This window comes from Bipolaris sorokiniana, assembly GCF_000338995.1.
Source record: "Bipolaris sorokiniana ND90Pr unplaced genomic scaffold COCSAscaffold_4, whole genome shotgun sequence".
NCBI lineage: Eukaryota > Fungi > Ascomycota > Dothideomycetes > Pleosporales > Pleosporaceae > Bipolaris > Bipolaris sorokiniana.
The window spans coordinates 1,422,153-1,433,865 of NW_006911898.1; the positions used below are offsets into that span (position 1 = coordinate 1,422,153).

General features: G+C 54.4%; 5 protein-coding genes across 5 annotated transcripts; all 5 read left to right on the forward strand.

Moving 5' to 3' along the window:
* Nucleotides 1-1,586: 1,586 nt before the first annotated feature.
* COCSADRAFT_113106 (uncharacterized protein) lies at nucleotides 1,587-3,341 on the forward strand. The gene is made up of 4 exons (XM_007699838.1): nucleotides 1,587-1,850; nucleotides 2,061-2,457; nucleotides 2,508-2,633; nucleotides 2,680-3,341. Coding segments are annotated over exons 1-4 (984 nt in total). The 5' UTR covers nucleotides 1,587-1,848; the 3' UTR covers nucleotides 3,139-3,341.
* Nucleotides 3,342-3,568: 227 nt separating this feature from the next.
* Nucleotides 3,569-6,379, forward strand: COCSADRAFT_158655 (uncharacterized protein; the record flags this gene model as incomplete). The annotated part of the gene is made up of 4 exons (XM_007699839.1): nucleotides 3,569-5,761; nucleotides 5,814-5,947; nucleotides 5,998-6,128; nucleotides 6,186-6,379. The coding sequence occupies 4 exons, from the start codon at nucleotides 3,569-3,571 to the stop codon at nucleotides 6,377-6,379; spliced, it is 2,652 nt and encodes an 883-aa protein (XP_007698029.1).
* A 687-nt stretch (nucleotides 6,380-7,066) lies between these two features.
* On the forward strand, nucleotides 7,067-7,492 carry COCSADRAFT_35072 (uncharacterized protein). The gene has a single exon (XM_007699378.1). The coding sequence runs from the start codon at nucleotides 7,193-7,195 to the stop codon at nucleotides 7,376-7,378; it is 186 nt and encodes a 61-aa protein (XP_007697568.1). The 5' UTR covers nucleotides 7,067-7,192; the 3' UTR covers nucleotides 7,379-7,492.
* Nucleotides 7,493-8,071: 579 nt separating this feature from the next.
* Nucleotides 8,072-8,504, forward strand: COCSADRAFT_299642 (uncharacterized protein). The gene has a single exon (XM_007699840.1). The coding sequence runs from the start codon at nucleotides 8,152-8,154 to the stop codon at nucleotides 8,473-8,475; it is 324 nt and encodes a 107-aa protein (XP_007698030.1). The 5' UTR covers nucleotides 8,072-8,151; the 3' UTR covers nucleotides 8,476-8,504.
* Nucleotides 8,505-8,954: 450 nt separating this feature from the next.
* COCSADRAFT_299644 (uncharacterized protein) lies at nucleotides 8,955-11,645 on the forward strand. Its single transcript, XM_007699841.1, has 2 exons — nucleotides 8,955-9,663; nucleotides 9,714-11,645. Exons 1-2 carry the CDS (start codon nucleotides 9,182-9,184, stop codon nucleotides 11,449-11,451), a joined length of 2,220 nt encoding a protein of 739 aa, XP_007698031.1. The 5' UTR covers nucleotides 8,955-9,181; the 3' UTR covers nucleotides 11,452-11,645.
* Nucleotides 11,646-11,713: the final 68 nt, after the last annotated feature.

Below are 11,713 nucleotides of genomic sequence, written 5' to 3' on the forward strand. Positions count from 1 at the left end.
CTGATTGAAATTGAGACGTCTTGATTGCATGACGCGGCCGCCGGCTCGGTTGAGACATCGGCATGTGGAATATCCATCCATGTACCGCATCCAGATTGCAGAAAAAAAAGTACCGCTGCTTACCAAAGGCCTAGGGCCAGGCGCTTCAAGAGCGGCATGGTTTTGCATATAGACGAGGGACGTGTTGATCCTGGTCATCTCATCGACTGGGATGGGCATGTATTGGCAATGTACAGAATGTTCCTTACCGCCATTGATGCCTCGAAACAAATGGAGGCCCTGGAGAAGAGACCAGGAAAAATGAGCCTGTACGCCGGAATTATGGGTACGAGCGGTCCGCACATATGGGCAAGTGTCGTATGGCGTGGTATAGATGAATATGCGGCCGAAATCAGGGCCGCAGCATACAGCCTTGCCGCACGTAGGTTGGACTTGGCGTTCATAGTGACGGGTGCGCTCCACTCCGTTCATTGGTGGGCCAGGATTGTTTGCATGCATGTTGGGTTTCCGCTTGTGGACGCGGCACAGTGCTCGGTAAACACAAAGGCCTTAGTCGTTCTGTTAACACCTACTCGTTTAGGCTGCCGTGGTAAGAGTACACCAAGTTACGAGCGGAATTTATGTAGCAAATGGCGTAGTTTTATGCCCTCCCCCTGGCCCCCCTGGACGCGAACGGCAAGGGCGCTTGCGGGAACGCAGAAAGTGAAGCGATTGGCCCGTTTAAAGAAACACCGGCTCGGGGTTGTGGCTGCAGTTGTCCTGTACCTGGTATGGATCGGACCGTTCAACATCAGGTGACGCGAAGGAGCACCAGCAGCGGGAGCAACAGCAGCGGCCTCACAATTTGCATAACAGTGCGTACTAGGTTCTATGGGGGGCGTTTGTCCTGTGTATATTGTCCGCCGGCAAGAGCAGTCTACCTGATACCTTACATGTTCGTATCTCGACTCATGGCTCCAGCGTATGTACTAAGTACTTACATAGCAGAAACACGCACCATTTTACTGGTCCTCCGCTGGATTGCGACCGAGATTATGAATTACGCAATTGCCGCCTTTGACCGTACGCAGGGTCTGGACTACCCCAGAATTCACGGTTGCAAATAGACTGTGCTGTCACTGAAGTAAGACCGGCACTTGGAGCGGCACCCGCGACGTGACCAGGATAGCCGTTCATATTATGGCGCCATGGTCGTCAGTGCTCTCGACTTTGCTTTACAGCTCTTCACATCAACTGCCGTGTGCTTCTCGTCCTGCTGCTTGCTTGCACCTGGATGTCCGGCCATGTGAGTATGTGTGTATGCATGTACTTATGTGTTTTGCGCACCAAACTTTGCTGCGCGCCTCCGCGGACGGCATGGCGGATGGATAGACGGCAAACAAGACGTTCCAGTTTATGCCTGCAGTGTTATCAGAAAGTCCAAGACAGATATTTCTTGCCGCCCATAGCCTGCGACCTATAGCCACCAGAGGCGGATCAGTCGGCACCCAAAGGAAGCGGCGACGGGCTGTGCGTGTAACCTGCGCGCCTTCCGCTTGACACGACTATGACATCACCGTGTCTGGCGCGACTTCCCCAATCACCCCCGCCAGACCCAAGCTTATGCAGTAATTCACTCCCCACCAGCACGCCCATTGCAGTATCCTCGCATCTCAACCTGCCCTGGACGCCCCGTACAAGCTATTGCGCCGCAGTACTACACCGCACTTTATTCTGTTCCCGGCCAAGCCTGCTTGGGCAACTTGCCTATTTACTTGCGCGTCAGCACAACCTAGCAGTTTCAACGTATCCAGAAGATAACTCTATACGTCACGCTATCTACCTGTTGTTTAGTGAAACTCTGGCATCATGTAAGTCTGGCCTCTTGGCTTCATTTCGCATTACATCTCTGCAATTCCAAAAATAGAGCATCTGCCACTGATTGCTCCTCGGAATCTGTTATGCAAGAGAGTGCCTTGCCAAGGGCAAAGTTTCAGCAGAACTGCATGCCAACAATCAACCCTTGTTGCCTTCTTAATCTCGTGTCTTACAGCCGTGGCTAATCACCATACCCTGTTTAGGAATCGATCGCTCTCAGTACGCTCCAAGAAGGGTAGCGGCAGCGGAGAGAAATCTGCCCCCAAGCACCGCTTTACCATGGCATCTCTCCGGGGCACGCAACAGCCAGAGCTTTCGAAGAAGTTGTTCAAAATCATCAAGACAGAAAATCATGCCATTGCGGCCCACGAAGCTGCTGGGCGCGAACGAATCAGTATCGCTCAGCAGCTGTCTGAATGGGGTGAGGCTACGGGGGACGAGAATATTTCGGATATTTCCGACAAACTCGGAGTCTTGCTTGCGGAAATTGGGGAGCAGGAGGATGTCTTCGCGCAATCGTTGGAGGATTACCGCAGTATCCTCAAGCAGATCCGCAATACCGAGAGTTCAGTGCAGCCCAGCCGAGACCACAAGGCCAAGGCATGTTCTAGCGTTCTCGTCGGCGCATAATGTTCTAATCAACTTTCTAGGTGTCTGATGAAATCGCAAAGCTGAAGTACAAGGAACCACAGAGTACCAAAATAGTTCAGCTCGAACAGGAGCTTGTCCGCGCAGAGGCCCAGAGTTTGGTGGCCGAAGCGCAGCTCAACAATATTGTATGGCGATTTCGTTGCAATAAATACCTCATGCTGACTCTTCCAGACCCGTCAAAAGTTCAAGGAGGCTTATGACCTCCACTTTGCAGCCACCATTGAGCGGGCAGAGAAGCAGATAATCTTGGCGAAGCACGCTCGTCGTCTCTTGAACTTGGTCGATGATACTCCAATAGTGCCAGGAGACGCACATCCCGCATTTGCCGAAGGAGAAACAGCGCGTCAGGTTCTCAACGATGCTGAGGACGATCTCCGCCGCTACCAGTTAGAGATTGAACCCATCCACTCGAATGCAGGCAACCTCGGAACCAATGCGATGCCAGGCACTACGGCGGCGGGAGCCTTTGTTCCAGAGTCTGCTACCAATGAGGGTACAGTGAGGAGCGAGAGTCCAGTTGGTGTGCAGTACGACAAAGCTGGATCGGCTGCTTATCCGCTGGAAGAAGCAGACAGGTTCAGCGCTCAGCATCAGCAGACCCCTAGACAAGAGGTTGCTAACGTGGCTTAATCATGGAGGACAGCTGTGCGCGAACGTCTTAATGTTTTAATGAGTAATAACGATCTGATGTTTTAGTCAAATGTGTCTCCTACCATTGTCGTTAAATGCGTTCTCGTGTCGACACGTATTTAAAAGTAAGATCTGTGTTGCCTGGGATGATGTAAGGGTGTCTCAAAGTAGCAAAAAAAAGTTTGGTTAAGTGTATGCCTGACGGTTAAGATAAGAGTGTTCCACACTTCGTCCCACCTAGTATATCGTGGTATACATGGGTCTGTGCACATTTTGGTGGGGGTCCCTTAGCGCGGAATGTGCCGTTCCCCAAGAAGACACATCGAGCTATAACCTCACCTCTAAATTCACGCCCAAGTCCGCCAGTCCTGCCATTCTTCCAGCCCCAACCCGCACCTCTTCCGATTTCAAACTCCCGCTGACGTTCGATATGGCGGACCGCAAGAAGAGAGACCGCTATGCAGCAGGAACGGGATACCAATTCGGTGCGAATACACAAGAGGCCGCAGCCGCAGCCCCCCCTCCAGTAGCACCAGGCTATGGTGCGCCCGCGCCCATGTACGGGGCACCATCACCAGGATATGGTGCTCCTGCTGCTGCGCCCGGATATGGTGCACCGTCTCCTGGATATGGAGCGCCTGCACCATATGGACAGCCTGCGCCTCAAGACCCAAATGCCCTCAATCAGCAGTTCGGACAGATGAACTTAGGCCCAGGACAGGTAGCCCCTCAAGCCCAGCAACCCACAGCGGCTACTCAGCAGAATCAACTGTTTCCCTCGGATCTCATTGCCCAGCCCTTCCACGTCTCAGAACTGTATAACCCTCCTCCACCGATCAACCTACCAGCCAACGCTGCGGCTACCCCCTCCGAGTTTGCGAACGAATCGAGCAAGTATGTGCGGTGTACGCTCAACACTATTCCCACAAACCACAACCTACTCAAGAAGAGCAAACTACCCTTTGCTTTAGTCATAAGCCCGTACGCTAGTCTACACGATTCTGAAGATCCGATACCCGTAGTGCAGGACCAAATCATCAGCCGTTGTCGACGATGCCGCGCCTACATCAACCCATTTGTTTCCTTCTTAGACCATGGCCATAGGTGGAGGTGCAACATGTGTAACCTGACAAATGATGTTCCACAGGCATTCGACTGGGATGCAGCGCAGCAGAAGAGCGTGGATCGATGGCAGCGACCCGAGCTGAACTATGCCGTCACGGAATTTGTTGCGCCACAGGAATACATGGTTCGCCCGCCCCAGCCATTGTGTTACTACATCATTTTGGACTGTACCCAGGCTGCAGTCAACAACGGTCTTCTTGCAGTCGTCTCGAGAGTAATCAAGGAGGCTCTTGGCCGGATACCCAATGCCGATGGTAGAACACGCATCGGCTTCATGGCAGTTGATAATGGCCTGCACTTTTTCGGAATTCCTCCCGACAACAGCGAGTCCAATGAGCCGCAGCAGTTGGTTGTCTCAGATCTTGACGAGCCCTACCTACCCATGCCTTCTGATCTGCTTGTGAGCCTTAGCCAGTGTCGCAACAACATTGAAACTTTCCTGGACCGTCTTCCTGCCATGTTCCAGAACACACACGTTCCTGGGTTCGCTCTAGGATCAGCTCTCCGATCGGCGCACAAGCTCATCTCCCCGCTTGGAGGAAAGCTTACTGTCATTGCCGCATCTTTGCCCAATGTTGGCCATGCTGCTCTGAGCCCACGAGAAGACAAGTCGCTGTTGGGCACGGGTAAGGAAGGCAGCCTCCTACAGCCAGCCAACAACTGGTACAAGTCCTTTGCCGTAGAATGCTCAAAGAATCAAGTATCGGTGGATATGTTCCTCTTTTCATCGGCGTATCAGGATGTTGCTACGCTCAGCAACCTTCCTCGATTTACGGCAGGTCAGACGTACTTTTACCCTGGATGGAATGCGGCAAGACAAGAAGATGTGGTCAAGATTGCGACGGAGCTTGCTGACTACCTATCTGCCGAGATTGGTCTTGAGGCTGTGCTCCGTGTGCGTGCTACGACTGGATTGAGGATGTCCGCCTTTTATGGAAACTTCTTCAACCGCTCTTCGGATCTATGTGCTTTCCCAGCCTACCCGAGAGACCAGGCTGTGGTGATTGAAGTTGCGATTGATGAAACAATTTCACGGCCATTTGCCTGTCTCCAGGCAGCGGTGCTGCATACCACTTCGAGTGGCCAGCGGCGCATTCGAGTTTTGACGCTTGCGGTACCGACGACGGAGAATCTGGCGACGGTGTACGCGTCGGCAGATGCGCAGGCAATCACGACGTATTTCAGCCACAAGGCGGTTGAGCGAGCGCTGTCGAGTGGTCTGGATGCGGCACGAGATGCACTGCAGGCAAAGATGATTGAGATTCTGTCAACGTACAGGAAAGAGCTGGCAGGAGGCAGCATGGGCGGTGGTGGTCTTCAATTGCCCCAGAACCTCCGCGCTCTTCCTATCCTGTTTCTAGGTCTGATCAAAAACGTTGGTCTTCGCAAGAGTGCGCAAATCCCAAGTGATCTCCGGTCAGCAGCGCTGGATCTCTTGTCGACTTTACCTCTGCGCCTGCTTGTGCAGTACATTTACCCGAGTTTCTACTCTCTGCACGTAAGGCTTTGTCCAAGACCAAGTAGTAAGCCATTCGGCTAACATGATTTAGGATATGCCCGATGATGCTGGTGTGCCCGAGCCTACGACTGGACAGATTACGATGCCACCTCAGTTGAATCTGTCGAGCGGATTGATTGTGTCGTATGGTCTATACCTCATCGATGATGGAGTTAACCAGTTCCTGTAGGTGGTTTGCTGGTGTGAAAATAGAGCAGAAGAGCTAACGTGAGTAGGTGGATTGGACGCGATGCTGTCCCGGCACTGTTGGCGGATGTGTTTGGTGTTGAAGACCGTACACAGTTGAAGCAAGGCAAGGCATCACTGCCTATTCTTGACAATGAATATTCTGAGCGAGTGCGAGCTGGTAAGTCAGGGTTTTGCGGGAAAGAGATTGGAGATGGCATGTTCTAACGTGAAGTAGTGGTGGAGAAGTCGAGAGACCACAAGTCCAAGGGCGTAGGGTCTATTACACTGCCTACGCTCTACATTGTCAAGGAGGATGGAGAGCCAAGCCTGAAGCTGTGGGCGCAAACATTGCTTGTGGAAGACCGAGCCGACCAGGGCGAGAGTCTTGTTCAATGGATAAGCAAGCTCCGAGAAAAGGTAGGACAATGATTGTGTGCATTTGTGTATGTTGTATGCAAGGACTGTGCTAACGTATTTTTTTGCTTAGGTTGTGCAGTAAGCACTTATGGGTTAGTTGTACGCTCTTGTATTGTATGGTGAAGTGAAAGGAAGGGGGTTGGCATGGTGGAGTTGGGGTGTGATAGAAAGGAGATAGGCAACGAGTGTATGAGTTGAAGAATAAAGCAGTGTGATAGCAGCTTGGCCAAGGATGATGCATGTGCTTTGCCGTGGGGCATTTTGGGGGAGCGGAGGCAAAAGAGCAAGTGGCGTGGATGATTTGGAAGCCAGAAATGCGTTAGAAGTCGAGTGTGCAAGGCGATTAGTTTTTTTATTACTTTGTACGGCGTGTGCCTGTGTAGTGTAGAGTAGTGTAATGTAGCGTAAGGGTAGGCGTAGTGCAGGCAGGGACGGAGGGTGATGGGTTGCGTCACATGGCGGGGTAGTGGGTGGGAGAGGGAAGGTGGAGTGGGTAGACTAGCGAGTAATGGCGCGTGCGAGGATTGCCCCTCAACACCAAGCGTGGGCCATGCACCATGCCACCGCCGCTGGCGCCAGCTGGCTTGGCCTGTTTCACGCATCCAGGCGAGTCCCTACCGGCGCACAAGGACTATCATCGTTTTCGACGACAAATGCGCGCCACGCGAGTCGAGATTGTGCTGCAGGACCAGAGTATGACTTGCTTACGCCTACAGGCACTTTGCCCGGCCTGCATACGTAAGTAGTATGTGTGTACACATACACACATGCACACACTCACACACACTCACACACACATGTATAGTATATACTTGTATATAGAACATGTCGCCCATGTGCAAGTGGCAATGGAATTGGCAACGTGTCAATAGCAATACTGGGCATGGGGTTTGCATAGGATTCGGGGCCTGTAAGTCTGGTGGCTCGGTCGAGTGTGGCAGGGGAGGCGGGGGAGTTAGAGGCAAGAGGGCAAGAGGGGAAGAAAAAAAAGTATGGTACAGACGGTGGTGAAGAGGCGCAGATGACCATGGCCCTTTCGATCTAAAGGAATCGTCCCGCGTACGTCCGCAGTGTTAGGGTAAGGTAGGGTAGGGTAGGGTAGAGTTACGAGCCAGTGGCCGAGCCAGTTGGGGTCTTGGTCCTTAGCCCTGTCAGCATGCTGCAAAAGGCGTCGACAGAGCATCCATCGCCCACCGCCTCGACAGCCAGGCTCATGAGGTGACGAGGCCGCCTTACCCGCCTGTCTTTGGCCAGCAGCAGTAGCAGCAGTAGCAGCAGTAGCAGCAGTAGCAGCAGTAGCAGCAGTAGCAGCAGTGGTAACAGTAGAAGCAGCAGCAGCCATGACCACGACTACCACAACTACGACGGGCACCGGGCGTCGGGTCACTGTGGTACGAGCCGACACGGCCAGTCAGTGATCGCGAGTCGCTCAAGTCCGGCAGAGCGACGGATGCTAGTCGTTCGCTTCGGCAAGGTACAAAGGTACAACACTTTTTGTGTGGATCTGCTCTCGAGTCCCCCCTTGCATCAGCCTCGCATGCACGTCGAAGCCAACTGCAACTGCTTCGCCGCCGCACGGGCAGCTCACCATGGCCTGCTGGGACCGACAGAGGGCGCTGGTGCAGCGTGGCCAGCCAACGGGCCATATCTAGCTAAACAGAGGTGCAGACATGACACGTGAAAGGGCGTGTCGAGGCGTGCAGAGTCGGAGTCGGATGTGCAGCACTTGTTCGCACGCCTGGCTTACTCTGCCTGCTCGTCGTCTACACTAGAGTGAGCGTAGTATGACTGCGGGCTGCAAGTCTGACGGGCGGACACGACGGGGGCCTGGACGGGTTGCATGCCATAGGCGGGCTCAGGGATCTGCAGACCAGATGGCCCTTGTCGCCGCTGGCTCACTAATTGCTGTAAACCCCAGCCCAGGTGCTGGTGCTGGTCCTGGTGCTGGTCCTGGTGCTGGTGCCAGGCCGCTAAGATGCCGTCCGTCCTGTGCCTTACTCTCCATCATACTCGCTCTTGCTGCTACCTACCTTACTTGCCTACTACTTGCTATTACTACCGCCTTCCCAGCCAACCCCTCCTCGCATCTAGCCGCGACGCAATCGTGACTTTGTCTCGAATCCCGCTCTCCTGCATCCCCCCCCCCACCATTCTGCTGCGCCTGCTCATCCATCCCCACTCCCAGCCCTTCCTCTTGCTGTCTGTCCGTCTTCTGCGGCTCCCGTGTGTGTGTGTGTGCCTGTGTGTGCGCTGCGACCCGGACCCCGTCGACGAGGGGCTGCTAGCTGTACCCTCCCCGCCACCTGAGGCATCCGACCACGCGCCTTATCACACTCACCACCCACCCAAACTCCGAGCATCCGTGCTTGCTCAACCTCTCCACCACACGCCTGGTCCGTTCACCCACGACCCGTCCATAACAAATCCACGCCGCGACCCACTACATCCTGTTAACCACACTTGTGCACCCCCGTTCCTCTGTCTTCGCTCGCTGGAGGCAGCGCCCGGATGTTGTTGCAACGCCGCTCTTCATTCGTCATCATCCCGTTTCAGCCTTCTGCCGCCCGCTTCAGGAACGCCCGGCACTGTTCCTCTGATCGCGCCGCTCAAAGCGTCCTGCCTGCGTCCTGCCTTCTGCGCTTACGTTAACCTTGCACTCTGTCCCCCATCGCCTGCGCCCGTGGTAAGCGTCTTCTCATTGTGCACATCGCGACGTAACACGCGCCCCGTTCCTGTAGACGTGCGCACCGCACATTGCACCGCACGCGACAAGAGGAGGATAGTCCAGGCTGCTAAGCCGCCATCTTCTCCACCATGTCTAGCTTTCAAGCAGTCAACACTACCCTGCCGGTCCCGGAGCCGCCACAAGGCCGTCCAGGCGACGAGACAACTCCCACAACACCCCGCCCAAACAACAGATTCTTTGCAGAGCCAAAGCCCGCGGAAGATGTTCGGGCAGAAGATCCGGCCGCAAAGACACCCACACGCAATACATTTGCAGGACTTGCTGGCCAGCGCCCACTGCCATCGTCTCCCTTTACCCCCGCCCGCGAATTGAGCGAAACACCGTCAGCTTCGAACAAGAGCGAGCAGAGTAGAGAGGAAGCACAGAAAGCCACACAAGACGTACAGATGGGCGACGGCGACGATGACAAAGACGGATCCGACAATGAGAGCGTCACAAGCGACTCAAACCGGCCGTCCAAGAAGAAGAAGGGACAGCGCTTCTTCTGCACAGACTTCCCGCCCTGCAACTTGAGCTTCACCCGGAGCGAACATTTGGCACGGCACATTCGGTACGTGCTCTGCTGTTCGACTTATTCTACTTTCCTAACGTGCCCCCCAGTAAACATACGGGTGAACGACCCTTCCAGTGCCATTGCTCCAGACGCTTCTCTCGTCTTGACAACCTGCGGCAGCATGCACAAACTGTCCATGTAAATGAAGACATACCGTCCGAATCCCTCGCCGCTACAGGCACAAGGTTTCAACGCCAAATACGAACTGACCGCGTACGCCCACCTGGGAACCGCTCCCGTGCAAATACACTGGGCAGCACAGGCGGACACAGCCGTGGCCACAGCAGGAATTTGTCAGCTTCCAGCATCACATCCACCATGTCAAGTGTGAGCGTAGCCCAATCACCAGATATCCGCCGCAGACCCCCACCTCTCGCAATGGCTAGTGATGGTGGTGCGAGTGCCAGAGCACGCCTGTCGCTCAACACGGCAAGTGCATATGATCCGCCTATGATGGGCAGTCCTGGGCCTGTTGAATATGACACGCCCTCTAATGCACCTACAACGCCTACATCTGCTACCTTCTCCGCAGCCACTGGTAGCCCTGCTCACTTTGGATCAACTATGCAATCTCCTGCTACAAGCACTTCAAGACCAGTATCCTGGGCTGGACCACCGCCACCAGGACGTCGACAGTCTGTTTCGTCCAATGCAAACCCAAACCCCTTCGCTGGCCCTCCTGGACAAGGCCCTCCCACCTACATTACACCTCTGCAATCAACAGCCCCTCCTACATACTCCATACAAAGCAGCGCATACGCTAGTCCTACCGTCTCCAACTTCTCCGAGTCCAAAGGCGACTCTAACGCCGATGCAGACTGGAGGCGGCGAACTTGGCACCCGGGAACCTATTCTGGCCCTCGGCCAGCGACGAGTGGATTGGGCTATCACCAAACACCTGATGCTCCACGACCATTGTACACCTCGCAGCCTGCTGCCTCACAGACTACCAGACTCCCGGGCATTGAGAGCTTTGATCATGCTCCGCCTCCGCCAACATTACCTCGACGTCAGCCAAGTCCGATGCAGGTGGACGCTCCTGGCCGCCCATTGACATACCATGCACCAAGGGAACCCCCGCCAAATCGGGGCCATCACAAGCGAACAAGCATTTCATGGGAGATCGATCGACTGAACATCGCCGGCCCGGGTTCGCAAAGAGAGCAATGGTCGCAACAGTATCCTGGCAGTGCAGGCCGGACAAGCACCGCAAGACCAACGACAGCCCCGCACGGTTACTTCAGTCGACAGCCGGCTAACCTTCAGTCTATCCAGATCCCATCAATAAACTCATCACCACGGACGTCCCAGGAGCAGCCTGAGACTCCACGAAAGAGCAAACGACAAGGCTGGTACAATGGGCCTATGAGTCAACCACAGCGGGCAATGCAGCGCACATCACCTGAGGATTCTAGCAGTAGTGAGGGAGTGCCGACACCAGGGACCATGATCGACTACCACCCCGCTATTGTGCATAGCAACGGGTACGTGGAGGCGCCAGTTGTTGTTGAAGATCACAAGCCCACGCCCGCGACGTCCATCATGGAAAGGCCCCATCCTTTACACGCACAGCCACATCAGCACTACCATAGCCATAGTCTCTCGAGTTCTAGCTCAGGCTATCATCCACAGCGTGAGCCTTCCGAGCGGGGACCCGTGACGTTCGGTCCATCGCCCGCCCAGCCGAACAACAATAACAATAACAGCAACAACGACATGAGACGACTGGAAGCGCTCGTTGCCGTGGCTACAGGGGAACAGCAAGCCGTGGAGCACCGACACTGAAAGTTTACCGTAGATTGGTTTCGGCAAATTCACCATTCTCTTTTCCCTCTAGTTGATATCGTCACCTCACAGACATCTACATCCACCCAAACCATTTTCCAAGGCCAAGACACGTCGCCATCATGATGATGATGATGATGATGATGATGATCTCCCACCAGATAACGCTTACGATGTTAAACGACCAAACGCAAAAGCAAAAGATAACATGACGAATCTCTCTCTCTCTCTCTCTCTCTATCTTTCTTCATGATTGAAACGC